This window comes from Miniopterus schreibersii (assembly GCF_964146895.1).
Source record: "Miniopterus schreibersii genome assembly, chromosome: 6".
Taxonomy (NCBI): domain Eukaryota; kingdom Metazoa; phylum Chordata; class Mammalia; order Chiroptera; family Miniopteridae; genus Miniopterus; species Miniopterus schreibersii.
This window is the reverse complement of record NC_138107.1, coordinates 3,050,361-3,078,312: the sequence shown is the minus strand read 5'-3', so window position 1 is coordinate 3,078,312 and position 27,952 is coordinate 3,050,361. Positions and strand designations below refer to the sequence as shown.

Sequence of the window (27,952 nt, the reverse complement as noted above, 5' to 3'; positions counted from 1 at the left end):
GTATGACAGAAGAGATTGCAAGCAACCAACCTACCCCTGAAATCATTTTGGAAATATTTTTTAAATTCTTTTATTATTATTATTTTTTTAACAAATGGCCCCAGGGATGGGGGACCAGGGGAGCAGGGAGGAGGGTAAGCGAGGCCCAAGCCCCACAACCCCTCCCACCCACCCCTTTCCCCCTTATATATTTATAATCTATATACAAGGCCTGGGGAGGGGGGGGATAGGGGCAAGGGGAACTCCCTCAGCGGGGTGGAGGCAACCTAGGCTCTTTGTCCCCTCGGGACCCAGGCTCTTCTGCCCGTCGGGAAGACCCTTCTCGTGAAGGTGGCCCTGTCCGCTCCCAAGGCTTCGGCATCCAGCGTAGGGTGTCAGGTGGGGAGGCCTGGAGGGCAGGTACATGTGGAAGAGGAAGTAGGGCTCCATTCATACTGGGAAGTCAGGAATAGAAGGGCAGATTTGGGGGTAACTCGAGAATTTGGACTTTGGGACCTGGGGGTTTCTCCCTCACCTGCTGGTGAAGGTCGATGTGCTGGGTGCGGAAGACACCGCTATAGGTGGAGGGTGGGGCTTTGAGACGGGAACTGAGGCCAGAGAAAGACCTAGAGGAGGAAGAGTGTTTAAGGAGAGCTGAAGACCTGCCCCTGCCCCCCCAAAGTAAGGCCTTGGGGCTGGGCAATCTGTATCCCCAGTCCCTTCTCTTGCCTTCCAGCTGGGGGAGTACGTGATGAACCGGGTCCCCCAAGGTTGCTGCTCAGTTTTCGATAATCCTGGAACGGCTTTAGCTCTACTGGGTGAAGCTGAAGGAAGAAAATTCATGAGCCTCCTGTCTCTCAACCCGTTCATCTTGAGATAATGAACCCCTACCCCTAACTCTTGGAGTTGCCTAGCACTACAGTTCCTGTACCTTACCTCTGCTCGCCCCAAGCTAGGGGGGAAGGGCCTGGCAGGTGAAGGCAGGACCCGAGGAGCAGGTGGGGGCCGCACAGCCAAACTGGGAGGCTGCAGAGCAGGACCCACAGGCAACAGAGAAAGGGGGGGTGGGGCAGGAGGTGGCGCTGGTGGCAGGGAGCCAAAGTTCACCATAGGCAGCTGTGAGTCCACCATGGGTAGAAGCATCTGTAACAAAAAATACGGGTCTGTGTTGGGGGCAGAAAGAAATGTCAGAAAACTCAAGATAGAGTAAAATTAAAAAAGCCAGAGATTGGACAAAGAAAGAGACAGAAGGGGAAGAGGGCAGATAAAAGTACCTGCTGGGCAGGGGCCCCTGAGGGGAGGTAGCCACTCTGGCCACCAGGTTGCAGAGGAGTCGAATAAAAGTCTGAGGGGGATGGAAGATCCTGGCGCACCTGCTGGGCAATGGGGAGAAGTATGTCAACTCCCCCAAAAGCATTCTCCTCCATCACCAGCTCCCTAAGCCCAGCACCTGCCCACCTATTACCTGAAGCAAAGGTGGGTCGGGCAGAGGGCTGGGGCAGAAGGCTGGAGAGTAGAGGAAGGAAGGTGGAGGGTAGAGAACTCCAGCTGGCAACTTCCCCAGCTCTGTTGCTTGCAGTGCAGAGAAATCCAGAAACTGGCCCTTGACAGCTATGCCAGAGAGCAGTGCTGAAGGGGGTGCCGGGCCCGGGGGGAGGTACAGGGGCTGTGACCTGGAAAGACATTGGGGCAAGGCAGGGAAAGGTGTCAGGGAGCCAGAGTCATCTATTCCTTTAGTCTGAGCACAACCTACTCCTTTAGTCCACTAGCACTTGGTACCTAGAAAATGTCTTCCCCTTCCCTCTCCCCTGAAACATGGCTCCATTTCCTTCTGACACACACAGGCATCTAGTCTTACCTGTAAGGGTGCACTGAGGGTGTCCCAGAGCGGAAGCCTCCATTGTTGGCATGTAACTGAGCATCTATGGCTCCCCCTGAGACCTACAGAAGAGCAAAGCTGGACTAACTCCAGTTTCTCTGGTCAAGAAAAGCTCACCCACCCACCAGCTACAGTAAAAAGAAGGAAAAAAATGAGATGACAAAAGATGTTCACACCTATACAAACTAGAGGCTTTATTGTAAGGCACAGCAGCAGAAAGGGGTCATGGGACAGGAAGTAGGTCCTACCTGAGAACTGGGAGGCCCAGGGCTGCCATAGAAGATTTCAGGGTACAAGCGCTGGCCTGAGGAGCTGGGCTCTGGGCCACAGTACCCGGAACCCAGGTTCTTGGACTGTGGTGGCGGCTCAGTGGAGGCAGAAGCACTAGGGAGCAGCTCCCAGTCTCGGGATATGGGAATGGCCTGCAAAGAAGACAACTTGTCAAGAGGGCTCTCTGAACCATCTCCAGAAACCTGAGACCTTTCCACCCAACTCTCCCTCCCCCACCTACCTCAGTGACTGATGCCGGTAGCTCCTTCTCTGCTTTTAAACCGTCTCCTACCACTAGGCGCAAGTCTGAGTCCTGTGATCATGAAGCAAGGGAAGAATGTCCCAAGATTTGGATGTGTCCTCCATGTCCCACCTCCAGTCCTTCCCTTCTCTCCACCCAACCCAAGAAACCCAGATCTAGCCCATGCAGACCTTGTCACTGGTGCCAAACTGGACTGGGGGCCCAGGTCGATGGGATGGCCGCAGGGAGCCAGGCTCTGGGCCTCGGTCTGTACGTTGCAATCGTTCTGTGCCAATGGGACCAGGGGGCAGAGGCTGCTCCCGGGGCAGCTCCTGGGTTGGGGTATATAGTGACGTGTGGATGGGGGAAGGAAACAGAAGCCCAAATAAGAAAATCCCCAGCACACACAGAATAAGGGGGGACGGGGGGACGGGGGGACGGGGGGACGGGGGGGGGACGGGACAGGACGAAGGTAGGGCTACAGCTGGAGTCCCAGAAACACTCCTCTTACCCTTTCTTGGCTTTTTACCTTTCTGTCCCCATCAGGGGGGGCAAGTGGCCGTCTCCTAGGAGGTTCAGAGGGTTCAGAGCCAGGTGGACCCTCACCAGGAACAGCATTCAGGGGTGAGGGGCCTCCAGGCCGCTTGGGGGGGCCCTCTGCTGCCCCCTTGAGTCCTCCATCAGGGGAACTTCGCTGGCTGCAGGGACCTGATGATACCTGAGAATCCCCACTCAGGTCCACCCCACTGTCAGACTGACTCATCTGAGAGGAGCGGAGAAGGAGTTAGTTAAGTAGGGTAGAAAGCACCCCAATACCTGACTGTGTACACAAACAGACAAACTGAAGAAAGGAGACAACTACGTGAGAGAGCAACCCCAGACCCAACCCGGAACAGGTGGGGAAGCATGGCCAGCGCACCATAAAATCCCACCTCAGATACTTCCTCCCATCCTCACTCACCTCTGTGCCAGCTACGTCCTCAAAAGGACTCAGGGGTTCCATCCAGGGCTCCATGGGACCAGGCCCGTAACTCTTTCGACTAGTGGCTGGAAAAGCACCGACAGAACAGAAGCTGTGAGGACACTCATGAGTCCCGTCTGGCTCTAACAGTCCTTCCTTCTGCTTAGCTTTACTCACCAGTATGGAAACGATTCCAGATGTGAGGGCTTAGGGCCTCTGTTCCTACATCTCTGGACTCTCCCTGAGGGCCTGGGCCCTCGGGTTTAGGGCCCAGGAACCCAGAGCTATGAGAAGGCGGCAAAGCTTCCTAAAGGTGAGAAAGGCCGGAGGCAAAACACAAATGAGCTGAGACTAGGGAATGTAAGGAACTGGGGCAGAGTGAGGGGTGGGGTAGCGAGGGACACGTAGAAGGCATGCAGTGACCAACACTGAGAATTTTGGGGCAAAAACAGCAACAGGAAAGAATAGAGAAAACATAAGAGCCCTTGGAGCGAGCAGTGAAGCACCATCTCAAGCCCATCCCTCACCTCCTGCAGCAGCTCCGGTTTTCTGGGAGGCCGCTCCCGCCGTTTGAGGGGGAAGGGATTAACCCCGGCAGAATCCTGGGGAGTCCCGCCCACCCCCCTCACCATCGGCCCTGGCTCCTCGAAGTGGAGGTCTGGGGAAAAGGGGAAATCCGTCAGCACCAGCCTTGCTCTATCACTGACCCTAGCGTTTCCTCCTTACCCCAGATCCCAATCCTCCTATCCCTGCTCAGTGCACACACTAGCACCCGATCCCCTAGCCAGACTCTTCCCCTTCAACACCTGACCTCTGGAGATGTACAGTCTCACCCTTAGCCCCTCCGGCTTACCTGAACTGATGCCAATGCCGCTGTTGGCCCTCTGAGGGTCATAGCGGGTTGGGGGCCGAGGGGAGGGGCCTTGAGGGGTTTGGGGAGGCCCAGGCTTGGGCCTTGGGTGTCCCCCTGGTGCAGCTGCACTCCCCTGGCGGCTGCTGAGCTGGGCCAGAGCCTGTTGGATGCCAGCAGGGTTGCTGTGGATCACTTGGTCCAGGCGGAAGACAGCAGAACTGCTAGGGGGTGGGGGAGGCAGAGGAAGCCCCGCAGGACGCTCCTCCGGAGGACGGCTGAAGAAAACAGATCAGCTCCAGTATTCCCCAAATCATTACCCTTTCCCTACAAAAATCTTTCAACCTCTGCACTTCCCTGTGCAGACGTGTTTGCAAGCACCTCTAAGGAACTCTGTGCACAGGCATAGAGAGGACAAGAATGGGGCCTAGGTCGGTGTGCCCCGACTGCTTCCCAGTGCCTTTCGCAGACATGGATATCCTAATGCCTGTCCAACAGTCCTCAGGTCTCCAAACTCCACTGCACCCAACCTCACCTTCCCCTCAGGTCTTCTCCCCTCCCCCAACTTAAGCTTAAAAACAAATTTAGCCTGTCCCTACCCACCTTCGGTTCTTGGGAGAGGGCCAGCTCCTCTTGTCCCCTCGCCCTGGGCCGGTCCTCCCTCCAGGACCCCCTCCACCGCCTCCACCACCGCCAGCCTTGCTGCTGGGGCCTGGGCGCCGGTTCTGCCTCTCCATGCCTGGTCGCTGACTTGAGAAGCTCCGCTTGCTCAGATCCTTGGCTCTCTGGCTCAGGTCTCCACGGGACATGGTTGAAATGCCTGGTCCAGCTCCACTGCCCCCACCCCCAGGAGTTCCCACAATTTTGGGTGTCAGCAGTGCTGGTGGGGGAGCCTCCTTGTCCCCTCTGCGCTCACTGGCAAAGTCGCTGCTCTCTGACGCAGTCTCCCACTCCTCGTTGGCCTGGTCTGAGTTCTGGTTTGACAGATCAGGAGACTTGGCAGCTGCTCGGCGAGGAGGGGGAGGCACGGCTGCTGCTGTGAGGGTCTCCTCTGGTCCCGGGGTGGAGGCTGGAAGGGCTGGAGAAGAGAGCTTGCCCTCGGCCCCTCTAGCAGCACTCTCCCGCTCCTGTTTCAGCCTTCGAAAACGAGGTGGTTTGTCCTGCTGCTGAGCCCTCCCATGTCGCCTCCTTCGGGGCCGCTCCCCATCTTCCACACCCATACCCAGGTTGCTGCCTGTGCTGCTGCCTCCGCGGGCCATCGGGGACAGAGGCCCTGGGATCAGCTTCTCTTTCAAAGGCTCCTTACTTGGCAAAGGACCAGCTGGAGGCTTCTTGGGGGCCAGAGACTTGGCTGGAGGGTTCCAGCCTGGGCAAATGGATGGAGGGGGCCGCCCTCCCCCTCGGCCCCTGCGTGATGGCACGCCTCTAGGTGTGAAGACTCGCCCACCTCGGGCAGAAAAACGGGCTGGGGCTGGTGAAGGAGGAGCTCCTGATGGTGGGGGAGCAAGAGGGACCTGGGTGAGTACACCTTCCTTGGGTGGGGGGGCCTCCTTGTCTGAGGGGGCCAGATCACTCTCATGGGTCTCGCTGCCCGTTTCTGAGCCCCGTTGCCGGCGTCGCTTGGGGATTTCTTCGTACTCAGAGCCCTCACTTCTTGTCTCGCTGGCAGTGCGACCTCGGGGAGTAGGAGGGTGATTGGGTCCCCCTGCCCCACCGGTACGCCCATCATCTCCACGAAACTCTCGGTAACTGCGGAACTCTCGGCTTCGGGCTCCCCGCCCTCTTCCTCCATAAGTCCCCCGGAAACCTCTCCCTCTGGCAAAATACTCGCCTCTGCCCCGACCCCGGCAAGTAGGACCCACTCTTTCATAGGAATAGTCCCTCCGAAGCCTCGGAGCGGGGGAAAGGTTCCCACTGGGTAGAGTCTCCTTGGGGCCCCCCACCTTCCCCTTTGCTGTCTTGAGTGGGTCTGGCTTTGTGACCTTGAGGGTTTCATCCCCCTGTTCCAGGGGCTTGGGAGGCAGTTCTTCGACTTTTGTCGGTGGTGGGGGTTTCTTTATAGGCCCAGCCCGGCGGGGAGGGGCCCCTGGCTCCTCTGGAGGGACTCCACGCCGACTGCTGCCTGGGCGAGGGCCCCAGCGGGTCTCAGTGCGGCTCTCTCTGCGGGCTGGTGGGGGGCCTTGGCCTCCAACTCCACGGGTGGGCTTTCGGTTGGCTTCTGGCCCTGTTAGCTGTGGAATTTCCTCCTTGGGGGCCTCCTTCTTGGGCGGTGAAGCTTGTATCTTGGCAGCCTCGTCACTGCCTGGGGGCCAGGGGAGTGGACGGGGTCCTGGGGCAGTTGGCTCCTCCAGAGGGAAGCGAGGGATGGGGGGCCCAGGGGCTCCATTCTCAGGAAAGCCAGGATAACTGGCCAGATAGGGTGGTGGGGGAGGTACTGGAGGTGTCTCGCTCCTGAAGAGGAAGATAGAAAAGAATGGAAATGAACATCTTAGGATGAGTAAAACTGAAACTAGGTGAGGAAACAAGAGCATTTTATTACAACCCAGACACTCCTTTCACGTTTATCCCTACCACTTCACCAATAACCCACAGCACCTGTTCTCCTAGCCTAGATCCTGTCACTAGGAACTCACCCATTTCCCTCTCACTCACCTCATCCCCTTGTCGTCCTCATCGGCAGCCTGTCGCAATGGTGAAGTAAGCGGGCGAGGGTCGGTGGATGTGGTGGTGAAGACATCTCCTACCCAGGCCAACTTTGGATCCACTGGTGGGGTGCCCCGATCCCGTAAGAGGGGTCCTGCATGGCGCTCGAATGGCTCTGAGCTTGAGCCTCCACTGTCTGAGCGCTCCCGGGGAACTAGGCCTGAGGAAACGATAACCCATTCTCATGTGACAGGCTCTCTGGCTCCAAAAGGATCTCCCCAGTCTAATCCTCCCGTCAGTCAAGTCAAAGCCAGCTCCTGTACCTCTTACTCCCAGTAAGTCTGGGCCTGGCCAGCTCTCCTGAAACAGGGTCACCCACTCAGCTTCACTGTAAATCAATCAATCCCCCCAAGTAAATCCTGGCCAAAAAAAGACCATTGGATATAAACTGAAACTCATGGACACGAACAGCAGTGTGGTGGCTGCCAGAGGGAAGGGGGTGGGGGGTGAAGGGGGTCTTAATATATGGTGACGGGAGAAGATATGACTTTGGGTGGTGGGCACACAGAGCAATATACATACCTTGCAACATAGAAACCCATACCTGAAACCTCTATGTACATACTGACGATTGTCACCCCATACATTTAATAATGAAAAAACAAAAACAAAAAACAACCAAAGAAAGAAAAAAGGACACAAACCTGATTTTTAAAAATAATGTAATGCTCTACATAAAAAAAAAAACACAAACAAAAAACAAGACCACCACGGTTTCTTTCTTTCCTAAGCCCATCCTTGTCACAAAGAGCTTCCACAGCAGTGCTAGGCCCATGCCCCGCCCCCTTCACTGGTGGCCCTTTATCCCACAGCAAGATGCAGGTACCCTCGTCCTAGGACTGAAGGCCTCTTACCAGAGGGATGCACACCAGGAGGGTAGAAGTCCAGAGGGGGTCGGCCCTGGAGGAGCCGGGGATCCACATAAGGAGGAATCATCATCCAGCGGGGATCAAAGTTCATTGGGGGCATGGGTGGGGGCCGGCCCAGAGCACCAGGGTACAGGGCCTTGGGAGGCGGAGCCTGTGGAGCTGGAACAGCCCCCATGGTTACAGGCTGAGGTGGTGATGGGGGTACTGGGGTAGGTGGGGTGGAGCCCTGTTGATGCTGCTGCCACTGCTGCTGCTGCTTCAAGAGCTGCTCCTGGGAAGGACAAGAGAGGCATCAAGGCTGCCACCTCCAGACAGAAAAGGAACTGACATAAAAACAAGTCAACACACAAATGTGACATATATCTGGACCACATGGACACAGAACTGGTAGAGGGTCCCAGAAGGGAACCAATGGAGTACTGTAAACATTGGAGCTAGGCAAAGCAGCAAATCATCATCCAGCGGGGATCAAAGTTCTTAAGAGAGGAATCCCTTAAGAGAGGAAGTAACTTGATCTCACCTGCTGCTGCCGCTGGAAGCGAGGAGGTAATGACTTCTGATATTTGGGGTAGCCCAAGCCCTGGCTGGGGGGCTGCCGGGTGGGACCAACCCCATCACCCTTAGGTTCCACCTTTGGGGCTGGGGGTGTGGCAGGATAAGGAACCTCTTCTGGTGGTTCAGGACACTCTTTTGAGGGCAGTTGAGGTTCCACTGCATTGATGAAAAGACAACAATCAGAGTGGACTATCCCACCATAGACACTCCATGAACACTCACACAATTTCAGCTCTCCCCTCTAGCTCCCTCTCTAAAAATATGGCCTTCCCACTTAAAACACATGAAATATTTCATGGCCTCTCAAGAGCCAATGGTGTGGTGCAATTAGCGTCCTATGAAACCAACAAAATCACACTTCAGAGTCTTGCTCCACGAGGCTATGGAAAGTGGTTTTAGGTCACTATATTAAGGAATTCAGGTAGCAAAACCTCCCCTTCACACAGACAGTCCCAACAACTGCCTTCTATTTCATGTCCCCTCAACCTTCCTACACACAGCTTTGACCCAAGCAGAGAAGAGATCTGCCACCTGGTAGCACCTATCCCCATCTCCATACCTGGGCTGGCTTCGAAGCTGCCACTGCTGGTGCTACTGGTACTGCCACCACCACTCACCAGGATGGGAGATGGAGCCACACCTGGAGTGGGGGTGGACTGGGCAGGAGGAGCCTGTGCTGGCTCTTCCAGTTCTTTTTCTGGTGTTGGGGCTGGTGCTGGTGAAGGAGCTGGAGGTGTGGGGAGTTCTTTGGGGACAGCAGGTGGTGGTGCTGGGGCAGGAGCAGCAGCAGGTGGGGCAGCAGGCTCTGCTTTGAGCCGCTTGTCAGGTGCCCCAAACTTCTCATCAAGTCGCTTGAGCTTCTCTGCACAGGCTGCCCGACGCTCCTCCTGCATGCGGCGTTCTTCCTCTTCCCGTCGTCGCCGGGCCCGCTCCACGGCCAGGGAAATCTCAGATGAAGACTGCTTTCGCCGCTGCCGCCAGGCCTCATCCTCGTCTTCAGGTGCCGGGGGCTTGCAGGGTGGGCCCCCACGATCCTGTCAATGGGCAGACCCAGCGGGGCCAGAGGTGTCAGTCGTTATGTTTCTTATGATCTCTTTTGTAAACTGACCAACTGTCTCTAGCTGTGGGTGCAAGAACCAGGCCTTGGGTTGATGGCCTCTCTGGGGAGGAAAAAACTCATCATCCTAATCTGTTTCCTTTCCCTTCCAAGGTCCAAACACAGACCTCCTTGTTCTTACTCCCTAGGACCCCAATTTCACTCACATTCCCCTAACACCACGGGTGCTCCAAATCTTGTCAGATTCTCCAAAGCTCTACACTTCCTACAGCCCATTTTCGACCCGCCTTCCAGCTTCCTCTATTACTGCTCCTTCAATCACGCAGCTAACGATCAGCCACAACTGACCCCCTCAAACCCTCATTATAGACACTCACTGGGTAGTCGCCAGGGGGGCCCCAGTTGCCAGCGGGGCCCCGGTGAGGTGGGGGAGGGGGAGGCTTTGGGGCAGGAGGCCCTGACTCTGTCTCTGGAGGCCGAGAGGTCTCTGCCCAGGCCGTCTTGGGAGGAGGCGGTTCGCTGCCCGTGCAGTTGCCCTTTCTGCCATCGGCTTCAGGGGTCCGTTCTTCACCAGCAGCTGCCTGGGGCTCCTTGCTGTGAGCACACCAACAGTGGTTTTAAAATCGGCTGCAACCCAGCTCTTTTAAGGGTGTACTGGCATGAGAGAAACTGAGCCCCGCCTCTTCCCTCCCCAGGAGGCCCTAACTCACTGGCCCTCAGCTCCCTCTTCATCGGAGTCTCGTCCGTCCTCCTCGTCACTGAACTTGAGCTTTTCAGTGTAGTCCACCTCCTCGTGGGCCCCTGAGGAAGGCAAAGAGCAGTAACCCAACCACTCTGCTTTCCAACTGCAGGGACCCTCTGGGACACGGGAGGTGGTCTAGAACTACACGATGGAATGCACCACCAATGCCAGCCCCCCCCTTTAAAGTCTGAATCCACTGGAATCTTGTAGTTCTCAGTCCTTGCAGTTCGTTACCAGGACTGGGCTCTCCTACATACATCTCCCCTCCGCATCAACGCCTGCTCTCTCCCACATAACCCCCCATTTTCCCCTTACCAGATCTCACAAGACCAAAATGCTTGTCTCCTTAATATTCACTTACCTGCCCAACCATCGTCATTCTCCTGGTCCAACTGGTCAAATTCTTTGAGATTATCCTCTTTAAGAATGGAAGGCCGACCCATAGGCTCTATAAGGCGCATTGGTGGCCCTGAGCCCCGGGGGCCTACCACGCGGGGAAACCGGCTGTGTATGAAAAAGCAAATGGGAAAGGCAACATGGTGTATAACCACACGAGACAGAGCCTCCTGGCAATAAAACCGTCCCTCCACCAACAGGGGCCCCTCATCCCCAATCACAAACCCAGACCTGGCATTACTCACCTGGGCCCATCAGGGGTAGGGTATCGGTAAGGCCCCTGGGGTCCATAGGGCGGAGGGAATGGGAGATATGGGGGATACATCTGCAAAAAGGCCCAACAGCAGCTGCTCAGAGGGATGGTCGAAGAGCATGCCAGTTCCCTAAACCTATCTTTCTCACTCTATGTCATAGGCCCCTGCTTTCTAGCTGTCCCCTCCAAAGACTAAGTCCTAATTTCTAACTCTCTAGCTTCCAGTGCAACCACCCCAAAACAAGATATCCAAACTCACGAAGGGCGGCATCATTCCTCGGTAGGGAGGGAACTGGGGTGGGCCGGAAGGCTGCAGTCCCCCCCGGGGATCATGGCCGTGATGAAGTTTGGAGTCTAGGCCCTCCAGCTCATCAGGGCCACGCCCACCTCCGTCCCTCCAAGTTGTAGAATCTGTATTTTGGAAAGGGCAGAGAGTGAACAGAGCTGAAAATGATGAGGAGCACTTAGCTCTGAGATGGAATAAGGTAACACTCCAGCCAAAAGGTAAGCCCCTCCCCACCCATACCCTTCCTCCCAAATGGCAGCCACTCACTTTGTGGGCGGAGGCTTGGTCCGGGCCCAGACAACTGTTCGGCAGACTCCCTTTCCTTGGCAGCCTTGTCCTGGTCGCCAGCCGCCTGCAGGGTCGGAAATTCCTCTCGAGAGAATCGTGACAGTAGGCTTGATGCCCTTCCACCTGTTCGGGTTGGGGAGCAAAGCAGGAGACAGAAGTACATTTACTGAGGATGCACCACGAAAGGGGAAGGTTCTGATAGGTACCAGATCAAACCCACCCCCTATGCATTCAGTGCTCATTCCCCAAGAAACACTGTTAGTTCTGGGATATCCTCCTTACCCATCATATAAGACTGAGGTAAACTTGCTCATGTGCCCCATGAAACTGAACAAGGACCCTCAAATTTAGCCAAAGAGGACCGAGGACACTTCACTGAAGGTACAGTGCAGGGCTCTGGCCTACCACTGTGCCCAGAGCAAGCTCTCCAAACAGCCCGCACTTACCATCTCCATGTGCTCCATGGGTGACGCTGGTTTGTGCCCAGGACTTTACCCCGCTTGGAACTGAAGGCGTGTTCTAGGAAGCAAAGATAATACACGGTGGTGTAGGTGGGGAGCTACAAACCACTTTGTTTCTACTCCTTCAATGACATTGTTTTTCAGATACCTCGGGGGCTGCTGGGGGTCGTTTCGGCTGGTTCGAGGCAGGCGTCTGTGAAGCCGGCAGTGGCTGCGATTCCGGCGGCTGAGCGGTTGAGGCATCGGAACTGGGATGGAAGGATGGGAAGGTTATCCAGAGCCTAAGATGCCTCCCCTACCTCTTCAACTGGAGGAGGGTAGGATTTGAACCCAGGCCTATTTGCTACTAGTTACAAATATTAGGACAAAATACTATAACCATGTCACCCTGCATAAGCTGTCATCCGTTTCTTCACAGTTTCACTCTGACAGAAAGCTAAAGGTACCATTCCTTCGTCATCTAACAGGAGTCCTGGAATAGGTAGGAAAGGGGCTTCCCTCTTTGACTCTGGCTATGTGGCTGAGCTAGACCGAGCCCAATTCAATCTGAAGTTCAGTGTAAAAATACTTATCACTCTAGGTCCCCCAAGTCTCTCTCTACCTCTTGGGGTCGGACTGGTCCTGTTTGCTTGCCCATCCTGTTCCGTCTTTCGGCACTAGTGAGACGTTGGGGTCATTGCCTTTGTTCTCGGCTTTCAGGCTTGGAAGGTTGGCTGGGGGTGGCATACGCCGAGCAATGGCAACTTTCCCAAGACTCTGCAGGCCATGGCGAGGGGCAACTGGAGAAAAGGTGGAGAGAGGGTGAAGAATGCCTTACATGGGAGACCTGATGGTATCCTACTCTAGGTACCACTTAAGACCTCCTCCATGTCTTACTACCAAACTTCTCTTACAAACCATCCCTTCCTTTGCCCTTAGCAATCTCTGAAGTCCTATCGGGAAGGCTGAGGCATTATATCCTAGGCTTTCTATGTGGGATGGTTGATCTTGAGCCTGCAGGGAACAAGCTGGCTCCAGACTTCTCCAAGTCCACATTTCTTTGCCTCCAATTCTTACGTGTCCAAAGACAGGGAACCACAGACACGCCTTTGTAGGAGGGTAATTGTTGTTTACGCAAAGCCCAATGTCCTCTATGGAATCCAAGATAAAGTTGGGGAGTCTCTAGTGTTCCTCTACTTTTGTTGATAAATTGTACTGTAGTCACTTCCCTTCAGAGCTCTAAATGCATGCCCCATTCATGCCCAGCCTCCATAAATTAGGAGTGTCTTTGCAGGACCCTCACCAGTGGGTTTCTGGATCTCTAAGGACTTGCCCTTATACGTATCAAACAGGTTGAGCGAGGAATACTTCTTTCCATCCTTCCCCTTGGCAGTCGGCCCCGAGCGATCGGACATTGCGCTGGAAGCTCATTGAGTACGTTGGGTCCTACAGGCACCTCCCCCAAAACGTGCCGGAGCCTGTGGGCCAAACACCAACCAAGTGTTTCATTTTCTGCTCCCTTTACAGATTGCAATAGAAACTTAGACGATGCCTTCCACTCTCATTAGGAGCCTCTGGTATCTTTTCCTTCAGCCTATTCAAACTCTCCAGTCCCCAAATACCATGTTCCCTCTCACCCAGACATCTCCTGCCAAGGAAATCCAAATAAAAATCTAGTATCTTCCTAGTATAAACAATCTCCCTTCTGTGCCAGTCTATAAAGGGTAGCAACCTCTTCATTATCCCCACCAGTAATAATCTCTTCACCAAAATCATTTCAAAGACCCACAACAAAACAGGGCCAGTCCAAGCCCCAGAGAAAACCAGAAAGAGGCATACAGCTCCATCATGCAAGGAACAGAGCTTTAGATCCTGACTTATTAGACACCCTAACTGTGCCCCAGGTTCCATTCCCAGCACCTCACTCCCATCTGGGGGAGGTTTGCAGGAAGGTTTGCCAGGAGTTTAAGGATTTTATGAGCTTGCTCAGTCAGACTGGGGGCTGGTGCCAGAGAATTCCTCATGGAATTGGGGTTTGACACACTCCCAAAGTACAGAACCCCAAGTATTTAGAAAACCCCATCATTTTTGACACCTGCCCTCACCCCAGCTCTTGGGGAAAAAAATCTTGTCTGCAGGTGCAGTGTTGGCAGGGTCTGGCTCACCCTAAGTAGACCAGAGAAAAACAAAGCATTATGGAGTCACTTCAAAAGCACCCTGTAACCATGAGGCCAAGGCCAAAGCCAACTTCATTTTCCTACCCTCCGTAAGAAAGTCCAACAGCAGTTTCTCCTCCTAATACCCTGTTCCCCAAGCAGGCCAAGCTCTGCATGGTCAGTCGCTTTGAGAGGGACCAGGCATTCATTTATAAGGGAAGGCGGTGTAAAGGAAAGAGGGAGGTGGTGGGAAGTCCAGACAGGATCAGGATGAAAACTAAAACTGGGGAGAGCCTTAAGCAAGTTAGATGAGATGATGGGGGCTGCTCTGTAGGTGTTTAAAGAGGCCAACTGAAAAAATATAGGAAGGAAAAGGGGATAGAAGAGTCTCGAAGAAACTAAGACTAACAAAAGCATGAAGATGAAAGCAGGTGGAAAATAACACACGTAAGCAGAAATGGTAGAAAAAGGGTGCAGAGCAAAGTTAAGGGGGTAGTGTCAAGAGACCAGGAAGAAAAGAGGTGTCTGGGTACTAGAGGAGCGATAATAGGAAAAATGAAAAGAGGAGGGGAGATGGAGGAACGCAGAGCGCAAATATGCGGGAAAAAGGCAGGGTTCGAGAGTGGGAGTGACTCGACGCAAAAAGGGGCGTCAAGAAGGGGCCCTTGCGCTGAGTGGGAAGGAGGCTCGCCCTCCCAGAAGACTGTCGGGCGCGGCCCACCCCAGAGCGGCGGCCGCGAAGGGGCCCACGGAGAGGGGCGAGATGTCAGCAGCACAGCGGAGGGTCGGGAGTTACCGGTCCAGGAGAGTGGGCCGCCCCATTAAGTCATGAAGGTGGGTGGGTAGGGGCAGGTTACAGACTCTGAGCGAGGGGCTGGAGGTGCTGGTCCCAAAGAGGTGGTATCGGAGGGGGAGGGGCAAGGCAGGCCCCGGCTGTAGGAGGACAAAATGGCGGCGGCTAATGGCAGCTTGTCCTCCCCACCCCCCCGCCCCGGCCCGCCACCACCGCCACTGCTACCGCCACCACCGCTCCCGCGCTGGAAAAGGGCGTAAGCACTCGGCTTGCCCAGACTCACCTGGCCGGGTGCGCGGGGATCCGGGACCGGGGCCCAGGGGCTCCCCGGGGTGGGATGGCGGTGGGGCGGGGGCGGATGGCGGCGGATGGCGCCGGGTTCGGCTCCTCCCGTCTCCCTCGCTCCCTCCGCGGCAGGGCTCCGACTAACGGCCCATCCGGGCAACCGCCGCCCCCGGGAGCGCCCCCCCACTCCCGCCTCCCTTCGCGTCTAGACACGCCTCTTTATTTGCATAAAGGGCGGAGCGCTCTCTACCCTATCCCTCTTTACTTCCAGGGCTGTTCCTATTTTTAAAAAAAAAGGGCGTGAGGAGCAGGCATAGGTTATTTGCATAAAAAGGAGGGGCTTACAGGCGCTTGGACGCCGATTGGCTGAAGAGGCGGGCCCCTGGGTCGGCCGTTGATACGTGTAGATGGGGCGGGAATGTGGCGCCCGTCGGCCGGGCAGTTGGGGCTCCGAATTTGCTCGGGGTGGGGGAGAAAGGGGCGGGGCGTGCGTCGTGCGTTCGTGGAAAGATGGGAGCGGAGAGACGTAGGGACGCCGAGAGTGGAAGGAAACGATGTAGGGTTCCTGGTGCTTTCAGCCGAGGAGACGAAGCGGGAGGACTCGGCGGAAGGGATTAGCTGCCGGAGGGCGGAGCATACGTAACCGGGGTAGTCTCAACTCACGCGTCCTTCCGCGAGAGGTGAAAGCACCAGGGGGGCGGGGCCTTCATTTATTAAATCACGTCATGCAAATGAGGTGGGTAGACAAGCCAATCGAAGGGTTCGGGGGAGTGTATTCCAGGCCTGGCGCCGCTTGGGGAATCTTTGAGCAGTTCTACTATTTGCATAATATATGCAAGTCATTTGAACAAAGATAGGCTAGGAATGACCTATTCATCAAAATATTTGCAACCAATGACAAGATGGACATTTAATGACAAGACGGACGTGTAATTTTAAAGAAGGTAGTTGTATATCTGATATTGTTGGTAATTTGCATTTTCTTCACAATGTTTTTCAGTCTATAAAATTCGGTACTTTTCCCTCCTTTGTATCCTTTTGCTGTCCTGTTTAATACAGTGCTCCAATCAGACCTACTACCCGCTCAGCAAATCATTCAACAACTATGTTTTGAAGGTGCTGGAGATATGCACAGAATATTATAGAAGTAGGGGAATAAAATCAGACTGTGCCTGGGGAGGTTCTGAAATGCTTTTAGAAAAATGTGACTCTTACTAAGAGATACGAAGAAATAGGATTTAGCCAGGTTTGAGAAGAGGGTGCACATCTCAGGCCCAGTGAACTGATGAGTGGAGGCATGGGTTTGGGGACCTGTGCCTAAGCTGATGTGGCTAAATTAAGGGACTGCCAGTATGGAAAATGAGAGTAGAGAAATTAGCAAGAATCAGATAAGAATACTGTCCTGAGGCTCATTAAGACAGCTGAGATGACTTCAGTTCTCAAACTTCCCGAATGATTCTCTTGTCCCTTCTCCCTGGTCAGCTACAACAGCAAATTTTCTTGGAAGAGCCCTTCAAACTCATCTCCAACTTCTCTCCTCTCATTCTTTCTTAAACCCACTCCAGTCAAGTATTCACCTCTACCCTCTACCCAAACTGGGTGTGTCAAAGACATCAGTCTTATGGTTTGAAATAGCATTTATGTGCTGATGACCACCCAATGTATATCTTCATCAGAGACCTTGCTTTCAAACCCCAGACTTGTACACACAACTATGTACCTGACATCTCCTCTTGGGTATCTAATAGATCATTTCAAATTCAGTATGTCCAAACCCGAGCATTTGATCTTCAGCCCCTCAAAACCTGCTCTATTCACAGCCTTCACCATCTCGGCTGATGGCAATTTAAAAATTCTAGTAAAGTAAAAAACCTTAGAATCCTCATCAATTCCGTTTATCTCCTCACTTTCAATCAGACAGGAGATCCCATCTTGAGAAAATATTCAGAATCCAACCTCTTCCCTTCCACTTCTTTTACCTTGATCTGAACCATCCTTATCTCTCACCTGGGTTACAGCAACAGCCTCCTAACTGGTCTTTCTGAGTCTACACCTGCTCTTCCAGTCTATTGTATTCTCTACACTGCAGCCTTTTTTCAAAGGAGGCTTCAAAGGACTCCTTTGCTCAAAGCCCAGCGATACCTCTCTCTCTCAGAATAAAATCCAAAGTTTTTCCAATGAATTAGGAGATTCTAGATGAACTGGCCCCCTTTTATGTCTCTGATTTTATTACTCTCTTTACCTATACCAGGCATGCCTCCCTTTGGGGTTCTTCTCCTTTTCCCTCTGCCCTATTGGTCTCTTCTGAGCCTTCCCCAAGGCTCACTACTATCCTGACTTCTAACAACATATATTAGTTTTACCTGTTTTTGTACTTTATACAAATGGAATTGTACAGCAAGGGTTCTTTTGTGTCTTTTATCTTCTGCTCAAAAAATTAATGAATTTCATCCACATTGTTGCATATAGTTATAGTTTGTTCATTCTCATTGTCATATAATAGCCCATTGTATAACAGTAGTCTATATAACCCAATTTATTTATCCTGAATAAACAAATTACTTAAGATCCCCAGATCTTTTCTTTTTTTAGTGGCACCAGAGTTGTTATGAAGATTAAATGAATTAATACACAGAAAGCGTTTAGAATGGATTCCAGTATATAGTAGGTGCTCAATAGAAATTAGCTATTGATTTTGTTACATTCAGATATTTATTCAATTCAGTGATCTCATCCTTATCTGAAGTGCTATCCAGTCACTGCAGCATTCTTTTTTTTTTTTCATCCTCACTTGAGGATATTATTTCCACTGCTTTTCAGAGAGTAGAAGAGAGAGAGCGAGAGCGAGAGAGAAAGAAAGAAACATCAATGTGAGACAGACACATGGATTAGTTGCCTCCCGCACATACCCCAACTGGGGCTGGGGATCCAGCCTGCAACTGAGGATTGAGCCTGGAACCCTTAAGTCCATGGGTTGACTCTCTAACCACTGAGCCAAACTGGCTAGGGAACTGCAGAATACTTTAGCATGCCAGCCTGGCTTTATCACTGGGAAGGGCCAACATGGATGACCTCAGTGACCCAGTCTGTCCTCAGTACATGAAACAAGCTGGCATCCTAAGGAATGGGATCCTCTAGGGAGTCCAGAAATCTGAAATAGTGGCTAGTGACTGAGGGTTGCTAATGAACTCATCTGGATCCCTTGGAGGAAAGGTCTAGGAATAGTCTCACTGAGCTTTTTGGCTTCTGCCTTCCTTAGGGTTGGCTGTTTAACCCTTTCTGCCATCCAGGGATCCTGTATCCCTAGCATCTGCCCTCAGTATCCTCCTAAGTTAAGCCCCTTTTCCCTTTATTATAGCCTCAGTTTTATAGCTTGTCCCTAAAAGGACCTCAAAGACTCATTGAACACTTAAATTGTCAGTCTTTATAGTGTTGTGAATCCTTTACTTCATTCAGTTATACCAGTTCTTTCATCCATCCATTTGTCCATCCATCCATCCATCCATCCATCCATCCATCCATCCATCCACCCACCTGCTCATCCATCCATCTATTCAAATTTAAACATTGTTGTGGGCTTATGATATGTCAGGCACTGCAGGGTGGATCATATTTTCCTTATTTCCAGGTGAAAGACTCAGAGAGACTGAGTGATTTGTTAAGGTCATAAAGCTTATAGTGATGGAGAATGTTGATTCAGGATAATCCTTGCTCTTCACCATGGCCCTGGGTGATTTTTCTTTTCTTTCTTTCTTTTTTTTTTTGTCTGTACATGTCTTTTCATCCCCCCAACTTCCTTGAGGTCAAGGCTATCTTATACATCTGGAATGTCCCTTGCGTACGAAACTATCTGCTGTAGCCCTGGCCAGATGGCTCGGTTGAGTGTCATCCTGTGCACCAAAAGGTTGCGGGTTGGATCCCCAGCCAGGGTGGGTAGGAGAGGCAACTGATCTGATGTTTGCCTGTCACATCGATCTCTCTCTCTCTCTCTGTAAAAAAAATCATTGAACATATCCTCTGGTGAGGATTAAACAAAACAAAACACAAAAAACCATCTGCTGTAGTAGACACAGTGCTCATTTTGGCAAATCCTCACCGCCCTCCCCTCAAAGATGCTTCACTTCTTTCCAAACCCAGGAAAAAAATCTCCCAGAGACCAAGCTGACTTAATCTAGAGAAGGAGGAGAATTTATTTTAGTTTGACTCTGGCTTACAATTTTTTGTGTTGGGGTCATTAGAAGCCTCTTCAATCACATCACAAATCAGGGCAACTCAGAGATGGCTTTCTTGGCTGGAGGACCTGTTGGCTTCTCCTGTTCCCTTGCTTTCTGCTCGTACATCAGGATCCTGGTTGAGATGGGAAGAGACACAGGGATCAGGGAACAGTTCTCTCAAGACAATAAATCTTAGGCTGCTATGACAGTCCAGAAGAAGATGGGGGTTTTGAGGGTGAAGGGATGGAAATACTGGGGGACTGTGGGGACCAGAACCATGGATGGGGATAGGCTTGGAAGGGCTCCTCCAAGGATGGAAGAAATGGATGCTGAGTAATGTATAGAAGGTGAGCCTAGGGACTGGAGTTGGGGTGGGGAGAAAACAGGTAAGTATAGGGGAGCCTGGAACTGGACCTGGAGGGCCTACCCTGGCTCTGGCTTCCCCCCCACAGCAATTCCCTCACATTTTTAGGATGGCAGATCTCTTGCCCAACATCATCCTGAGAAAGTCAGAGTAATTGAAAGTCTCCCCAGGACCACTGGACACCTCTTTGATTAATTTCTTTAGCTCCAGGTGGGTCTTGGGTACCCCAAGTTTCTCCAGCATTCGCTTCAAGGACATGATATCTGGAGATAAAGGATGGGGGTGAGAAGAAGAGACCTCTCTCTCTCTCTTTCTCCCTCCTGTACCTCCACACCCCCATTCCCTCCCTCTTACCCTGGCAGCTGGGCTCTTTCCCAAGCCATCACTAATGGAGTGCTGTAAGAGAGACCTTTTTTCCCTAGGTCCGCACACTCCCCCCAGTCACCCTTTTCTCACCGATATCTCCATTTCCATTCAGGTCAAACTCCATGTATTTCTCTGGGTGAGAGGAGAAAGCAGAGGGTAAGCTCTGGCTGGAAGGGTCAGAGGCAGGGCAGAGAACTGAGAAAGGGGTTGCTGCGGAATGCCAGGTATGGGAGGCGTGGGAGGAGGAGGTGGGCAGGCAGAGGAAGTAGGGATTGGGGTTGAAGGGCTCGGTTAGGGTACCCTGCACTGACGGGCTGACCGGGGAAGCGGACTGCAACCAGGGAGGCAGTAGGGGCAGCCTTCCTTCTTCCCACCACAGAAGTAGACTGTGTCTCTGCTCTCCCCACTGTTTGAGGGGAAATCCTCCCCCTCTCCCCTCCCATCCACCCCTACAATTTTCCCCTCACTCTTGAAGGCTTCCAGTTTGGAGGCCAGCTCTTCATCACTGCTGTATTTGGGATCATCCAGGAATTGCTGTGGGGAAAGCCAGAGCCATGGTGGGCCCTCTGTGTAGGGCCCCTTCTCCAGGCCCTGCCCCTTCAGGTCTTCTTTTTACCTTGTTGATTTCATCCAGTCTCTCTTCCTGCTGGGCCTTCAGTAGCCCAAAGGCCTTTCCTCCTGAGAGGGCAGAAAGATTAACGTATCCCTACCCCATCCCTCTCCTCACCCCCCACACCAGCCCAGGGCCATCACGGTTCTGCCTTCTTAGGCCAGCTAACTGCCCTCCTAGCCCCTGGCCCACGTCTGTCAGCTCCTGCTCACTTTGAGGCTTTTGCCTATTCCACCTTTCCTACCCTGTAAATCCCGGGCTTGGCTCATGGCTCAGCAGGTGCTGGTGGAGACAGATGAGCTGGCTATCTCTAGTCTGACAGCTCTCCCCTCCCACAGCCTCCTGGGAGGCCTCCCTCCCAAAGTTCCGCTTTCCCTTCATTTCCTCTATGTACAGGCCTCACTTCCCCATCAGATTCTGCTGATGCTGGCACCCCAGGAGGAAGGGGGAGTTGAGTGTAGGTTGGAGATGAGAAAATGACATTCTCTCAAATTCCTCTTAAGGAGAGCCCTGTGTGTGCGTGAAAGTATCTTGATAAGCCACTGGAGTTGTGGGGAAGGGCAGGAAGACCCCGGGGCATTTATTCTCAGGAACAAGTGGTCTTTGAACAGGTCTGGAGGTTCAGGTAACTCTAAGGCCTTGCATCTCCTCTGGTTTCATGAGTCTGGGCACGCAGGTTGGGACAGGGAACCCAGGAAGAGCTGACTGGATTTTTCTGTGCTGTGGAAGAGGAATCTGAAGGCCGGGAGGGTGACAAGATGGGTGCAGGGTCTGGAAAGGGAGAGAAACTTCATTCCCAGCTCAGCAGCTCCAGAGAGGCACTTGGAAATACGGAAATGTCTACCACGACATTTAAATTTGTTTGCTTTAGGATGTACAATGTAACCCCCTCATCTTATCCCTTTTGAATTCTTTAGCTCAGAAATTGGAGAACTGAAGTAGATTCTTTGGAGGAACTGAAAGTGGTGTCGAGCGAGCCAGCTCGAGCCAGGGGCGAGCTGACATTAGGTTTGTGTGTGTGGTGGGGGTGCTGGTCACTAGGTTCAACAGAGGGTGAGTAGCCCTGATAAATGCCCCCCCCCCAGGCAAACCCTTCATCTCCCTTGCTGCTGTTTGGCTGGTCACTGCTAGGGGCCAGGGGCCAGTGTATCCCCCTCACTGAGACCCTTTTATCCAAACTCCCTACCTAGACTCCATCCCCCTGCCCAGCACTGATGGAGACACCTTCCCTTCTTTTCCCTCAACCTGTTCCCCTTCTGCTGCTGGGAGTTCTCACTTTTCACTTCCCTCTCTCTCCCTGACCCAGGCAGGTGGGGGAGATGCTGGAGGGCACTTTGACTCTTCACTTGCCTTTATTGCAGCTGCCTCTCTCCTTGGAAAGAAAGCTGCAACCCTGCACTCCCAATGGTCTCATTGCCTGATGGGGAGGATTCATTTATTTACTCATCCATTCATTCACAAGTATTTATTGAATACTTACTATATGCCAGGTCAGCTTCTAAGCCCAGTGGACCAAACAAATGTAAAGTCTTGTCCTCAGGGACAGACTAATTGGGTAAGAGAGACAATCAAAATGAACACGTATATTAAAGGCAGTGGGACCCATGGAGAAAAGGTAAAGAAGAGAGATAGGAAGTGCTGTGGTCAACTGCAGGGTTTTAAATTAAATGTACTGGGGTAACATTGATTTCAGACGGACAATTTATAATACAACATTGTGTGCTCACCACCCAAAGTCTAGTCTCTGTCACTATGTATTTGACTCCTTTTACCCTCCTCCTCCTCCCCAGCCCCCTTCCCCTGCACTGCAGTTTTAAATAGGGTAGTCGGGGAGACTTCACTGAAAAAGTAATATTTGAGCAAAGGTTTCAAGGAGGTGAGGGAATAAGCCATGTGGATAGACGGGAGAAGAGCATTTTAGGTAGAGGGAACAGGAAGTGCAAAGGTCCTGAGGTGACAGCATGTTTGGATATCCTGAGTATTTGTGAAGCAGCAGGGAGGCCAGTGTAGCTGGAGCCAGGTTACCCAAGTACGTGAGGAGAAACAGAGACAGGAGATGAGGCCAGATAGCATAGGGCCATTGGGAAAACTCTGGCTTCTATTTAGGGTGTGATTGCCTCTCAGAGAGGTCTTTCCATCCATGATAGCTTGGCAGACTACCATGGTGAGGTAGCTTAGATACTCAGAAAAATGCCCTGGGCTAAAGTGACAGGTGATCTGACCATGGGAAGAGTAAAGAGTATCTAGCAAGGCAAGTGGGTGGAGAATGACACTCAGGCTAAACACAGATCGGAGAAAACCTGTGAAGAGCATACATGCAAGAAGACACCTCTCCCCCAAACTCAGATCACAGAGAGGGCTGGGCACAGCGGTTAGGGCTGAAGGAAGGTGGGGCCTCAGGGCAGAGAGCTGCCAGGGTGCCGTGTGGGCTACAGCGAGGAATCCAGTGGGAAGTTGGAAATGAGGGAGGATGACTATCTCCTTAGAGCAGGGGTTCTCAGTGAGTGGTCCTGCCACCAGCACCACACAGAAGCATGTTAGAAATGCACATGGTTGGGCCCAGCCCGGACCCACTGCATTGGAAACCCTGGGGTTGGGGCCTAACAACAGCTCTTCTAACAGGTGCTTCAGGTGATTCTGATACCCAAGTTGAAGAGCCACTGCCCTAGAACAGCAGAGTAGCTCCCGAGACTGCGAGGCTGCTGAACCCTGGCTGCAGGCGTCAGCATAGGGTCAGTGGATGGTGGGGCTGGTCAGCCTGGGAGGCAGGAAAAAAGAGGAGCCACTGAGGCCAGGGTTGTTAGTGTCCAGCCAAGCAGTCAGGGAGAGAATGCTGGGACCCGGTGAGATTAGAGTTCCTTGTGGGACTGGCATGGTTGCCAAGGGCCTGTGTTGGATGCTGTGCTCTCCAGGGGAACCGCACAGGGTGTGCCTACAGGAAGAGTGCACCAGCCAAAAAGCTTGTCCCTGTGTGTGCCCTGGATGTCTTCTATTTGTCCCTCCATTTTCCCCCTGCTTGTCTGCTCTCTGCCCAGAAGACTAACCTGTGCAGACCATATCAAGGGCACCTCCGGCTTCTAGCTGGTTTTGGTTGATGGGGAGCCTGGCAGGAAAACAGCAGGAGGAAGGACATCAGGTTGAGGGTATTCATTCCTCTGGTACCTTCCCACAAGGTCATGTCAGGCTGTCCGAGACCTCCACCTCTGGGCAGTGCTCCTCTCCAGGCCACATGCTCTACAGGACTAGCTTCTTCCAGGTGTCAGTGGCCCAGGGAATAGATTTCAGGTGGTCTGTGAACTTGAAAAGGAAAAATGTTCCTCCTTTTCTCACACCCAACATTACATGTCTTGCCTTGTCAAAGAGCACTTCATAGTTTCAAGTTTTATTTAAGCCAAGCAATGACATTGTTTGCACTGTTTTAATTAATTAATTAATTATTTAAATCCTCACCTGAGGGTATTTTTTCCATTGATTTTCAAAGAGAGTGTAAAGGAGGGGGTTAGGGGGAGAAAGAGAGAGACAGACAGAAGGGGGAGAGAGAAACTGGGTTCCTCTCCCACACACCCAACCAGGGGCTGAGAATTGAACCTGCAACCCAGGTATCTGCCCTTGATCAGGAATAAAACTTGCAAACCCTTCGGTGTGCAGGCTGATGCTCCAACCACTGAGCCACTCCAGCCAGAGCAGGTGTCTTTATATTAATATCTAACTTCAACTCTCCTGTATTTTATTTTTTTTTTAATTTTAATTTTTTAAATATATCTTTATTGATTTCAGAGAGAGGAAGGGAGAGGGGGAGAGAGAGAGTTGAAACATGATTGGCTCCGACAGTTTAGACAGTTTTCACTGTCAATTAAAAATATTTTAAATTCTATTATAATATTTTCTTGTAACATTTGAATTACTTAGAAGTAGGTTTTAAAAAAATATTTTTTAATTGATTTTTAGAGAGAGAGGAAGGGAGAGGAAGAGAAAGAAACATTGACATGAGAGCGAAATAATTAGCTCTCCTGCATACCCCCTACCAGAGATGGAGCCCTGGGCCTGGGCACGTGCCCTGACCAGGAATCCAACAGGCAACTTTTGGGTGCATGGGATGACATTCAACCAACTGAGCCACATGGCCAGGGTAGAAGCAGGGTTTTAAAGTTTAAAAATACATTACAGATACATTTTTAAAATTTCTAAAGATATACTAAATATTCTTTGTTATTACTCTTAAATTGTCATAGGTTTTGGTCAGCAATTGTGTTCTGTATAATTTTGATTCTTTCTCCAAATGCCTATCTGTGTGGACCTGAAAAGCATGTGTATTTTCTACTTTTTCAGGATTCCACATGTTTCCGTTAGAGCAAGCTCACTGATTGTCTCATTTTATTCTTCAGTTTTTAGTAATTATTTGCCAGTTTGATTTATGAGTTTCTGAGAAATGTGGGTTAAAAATCTTCTTCTAATATTGTAAATTAAAATTTTAAAGCACCCTTGCACAGGGAATCTGAGGACACGTGGGAGTGAGCCTAGCCAGCCGGCAGTCAGGGAAGGCTTCTCAGTGGAGGGGTGATCGGCCTGGAGGGAGGAGGGAAGAGATGAGTGCCTTGCCAGCCTTGGCCCCTCCTCCCACCCAGAGAGAAATGGGGGCGAAAGAGGGTGAGAGATGGGGAAGGAACCCTGGAGAAAGACGGGAGGCAGAAAGAGAAGTGGAGGGAGATCAGGGAAGAGAGAAGGGGAGAGGGAGAGGGTGTCTGCCACCTGGAAGGTGCTCACTGAACATCTGTTGAATGAGAGAATCAGTGAATAAGCAGAAGTGTGTGTGTGTGTGTGTGTGTGTGTGTGTGTGTGTGTAGAGGGGGGTGTAGAGATGTGGGGTGTGGGGAGAGAGAAGAAACAAGTAATATGAATAAAGATGGTGAGACAAAAGAGTAGGGGCCAGAGGTCTGAGAGCTAAGGAGAGAGGCAAGGGGAAGAGATGTAAGGGGCGGTAGAGCTAGGGCGTCTGGCACGTGGAAGGCACTGCGTGGGAGCGTGTGGCGGGGGCGGGTGGGCCTCGATGCCGGGCAGGGACGTGTGGAATGAGAGACAGAAGAAACCACACTGTCCGCCAGAGAAGCGGTTGTACTGGTTGCACCCTGAGATGACAAAGGCCTTAACTAGCAGCGAGATTTCAGAGGCAGGGATGGATGCTCAAGAGGTTTCGGAGGCAGGATGGACCGCACCTGGGGCCAGGACGGGGCGTTTAGGGAGAAGGCAGAATAAGGGGACCCTCAGGGTTCTGCCTTAAGCGACCGGACGGGTTGTTTCAGTCGCCGAGCCTGAGCGGGGAGGCGGGCCCTCGCAGCAGACACTGGTGATCCTGGATGCCTGCGTGACACTCAGGAGATGTCTAGAGGGCAGTTAGATATTCTGGACTCAGACCCCAAGAAAGAGGCAGTGCCCTGGTCCGTGTGGCGCAATGGCTAGAGCTTCGGACCATGGGTTCCATTCCTGGTCAAGGGTGCATTCAGGAGGCAGCCAATCAATGTGTCTCTCTCGCACTGACATTTCTCTCTCTTTCTCTCTCTCCCCCTCCTTCTCTCCCTTCCTCCCTCCTCCTCTCTCTAAAAATCAATGGAAAAAATATCCTCAAGTGAGGATTACACCTCCCCCCCCAAAAAAGGCCTGGGATGAAGGTGTAGCTGAGATGGACATTGGGGAAGCATTAGTTAACCCTGTGGCTCTGACAGAATTACCTAGGTAAGCCCATGGTAGATGCTCAAAATTTGTTGATTGAAAGTGAGAGAAACAACCCCAAAGTGTTCCAGTAAGAAAATGGTGTGAAGGGACCTGTGTCGGGTACAGGAGTCTGGAGGAACTCAGGCCTGATGGCCTTTATGTTCCTGTGAAAGAGGAGGAAAGATTCCAAAGTGGAACAGCTTCTGCGGGGACGAGATCATGTAGGGTCAAGGTGATGGTTGGAGCGGACAAGGTGAAGCAACTGTGAAATCGAGTATTGAAAAGTCATTTGCACCCTGGCCAGTTTGGCTCAGTGGTTAGAGTGTCGCCTGGGGACTGAAGGGTCCCAGGTTCGATTCTAGTCAAGGGCAACCACCTGGGTTGTAGGCCTGATCCCTGGCCCCAGTCCAGGCGAGCACGGGAGGTGACCGATCGATGTGTCTCTCACATTAATGTTTCTCTCTCTCTCTTCCACTCTCTGAAAAGCAACGGAAAAAATATCCTCGGATGAGGATTAAAAAAAGAGAAAAGTCATTTGCAAGATGTATACAAGAATGTTCATAGGAGATTTATTCATAATAGCAAAAAATAAGAAACAGCCCAATTGTACATAATGAATGCACATATAAACAAACTAGTATAATCAGATACCACTCAGCAGTAAAGGAACAAGCTACTGATACATGCAGCAACATAGACGAATGTCACAGACATTATGCAGAATGAAAGAAGCCAGATACAAGAGTGCAAACCATAGGATTCCACTTACATCAGGTTTAAAAACAAGTTAGCTAATCTATAGGGGTATAAGTCAGTGTTTGCTTCTGGGAAGGGAGAGGGATTGATCAAAAACGGGCATGGGAAGAACTCTGGGGTAATGGGAATGATCGAGATCTCAGTTGCAGTGTTGTTGATATATATTTGCCAGAGGTCATCAAACTGTACGTTTAATATCTCTGCATGTTGCTGTATATAATATACTCAGCATTTAAAATACCTTCTACATGGATGTTAAGTCTTCCAGAGAGATGACAGAGGTTGAAATAGAGAGGAAACTGGAGAGTCAGAGGCTGGCTCTTGCTGAATGTGAGGGAAGCTGGACAATGACAAGGAAGGAACAAAGGTGATAGGGTCCAATGCTATGACCTTCAAGGGGGAAGTTGTGGTCAGAAGTTGAAGGTATAAACTGGAGCCATTAATCATAAGGACTTGGCCAGGGAAGTCGCTTACGTCTCACCCCTGCCAACACTTAGAGGAGGAAACACCAGGTGAGGGGGGTCACCTGTGCAGGGATTCCAGAGTCCTTTCTGGGTTGTCACGGCTTCACCTGCTCTGAGCTGTGTTGGGAGTTTACTGGTCCTGATCACACTCTAGTTAGCCCACAGCTGGAGGTTAGAGAAGTTAGACCAGAGATGTGTGTACATGTACATCCACTTCATAGCTTTTCTATTCATTGCCTCTCCTCTTTTTTAAAAAAAGTATGTTTTTATTGATTTCAGAGAGAAGAAGGGAGAAGGAGAGAGGGAGATAGAAACATCAATGATGAGTCATCGATCAGCTGCCTCCTGCATGCCCTTGCTGGGGATGGAGACCGAAACCTGGGCATGTGCCCTGACTGGAAGTCGAACTGGGATCTCTTGAATGATAGGTCGATGCTCAACCACTGAGCTATGCTGGCTGGGCTCA

At 51.9% G+C, this 27,952-nt stretch overlaps 2 protein-coding genes and 1 long non-coding RNA gene across 6 annotated transcripts; 1 reads left to right on the top strand and 2 right to left on the bottom strand.

The window, feature by feature from the left end:
- Positions 1–41: 41 nt before the first annotated feature.
- PRRC2A (proline rich coiled-coil 2A) lies at positions 42–15,163 on the bottom strand. Of its 3 annotated transcripts, none has more exons than XM_081140868.1 (31): positions 15,002–15,163; positions 13,073–13,247; positions 12,392–12,569; positions 11,939–12,038; positions 11,776–11,848; positions 11,309–11,452; positions 11,015–11,166; positions 10,748–10,827; positions 10,468–10,610; positions 10,075–10,165; positions 9,742–9,958; positions 8,867–9,341; positions 8,273–8,463; positions 7,738–8,023; positions 6,833–7,043; positions 4,784–6,631; positions 4,184–4,458; positions 3,858–3,988; positions 3,508–3,637; positions 3,331–3,416; positions 2,899–3,132; positions 2,561–2,701; positions 2,370–2,441; positions 2,107–2,280; positions 1,838–1,920; positions 1,445–1,652; positions 1,254–1,355; positions 916–1,122; positions 709–803; positions 515–605; positions 42–388 (listed from the first exon to the last, which is right to left on the bottom strand). In XM_081140868.1, the coding sequence occupies exons 2-31, from the start codon at positions 13,182–13,184 to the stop codon at positions 248–250; spliced, it is 6,471 nt and encodes a 2,156-aa protein (XP_080996994.1). In that variant the 5' UTR covers positions 13,185–13,247; positions 15,002–15,163; the 3' UTR covers positions 42–247. The 3 variants fall into 3 exon arrangements, with proteins under 3 accessions (XP_080996994.1, XP_080996995.1, XP_080996996.1); XM_081140869.1 differs by having other exon boundaries at positions 1,254–1,352; XM_081140870.1 differs by having other exon boundaries at positions 278–434.
- LOC308558883 lies at positions 14,670–27,952 on the top strand. Its single transcript, XR_013999064.1, has 3 exons — positions 14,670–14,759; positions 21,475–21,565; positions 27,766–27,952. It is a non-coding gene; the product is annotated as an uncharacterized lncRNA (long non-coding RNA).
- Positions 19,167–23,660, bottom strand: AIF1 (allograft inflammatory factor 1). 2 transcript variants are annotated; one of them, XM_081140873.1, is made up of 7 exons: positions 23,602–23,660; positions 22,038–22,104; positions 20,564–20,625; positions 20,415–20,481; positions 20,038–20,079; positions 19,682–19,844; positions 19,167–19,350 (listed from the first exon to the last, which is right to left on the bottom strand). In XM_081140873.1, exons 5-7 carry the CDS (start codon positions 20,069–20,071, stop codon positions 19,266–19,268), a joined length of 282 nt encoding a protein of 93 aa, XP_080996999.1. In that variant the 5' UTR covers positions 20,072–20,079; positions 20,415–20,481; positions 20,564–20,625; positions 22,038–22,104; positions 23,602–23,660; the 3' UTR covers positions 19,167–19,265. The 2 variants fall into 2 exon arrangements, with proteins under 2 accessions (XP_080996999.1, XP_080996998.1); XM_081140872.1 differs by lacking the exons at positions 22,038–22,104; positions 23,602–23,660 and adding an exon at positions 20,802–20,893.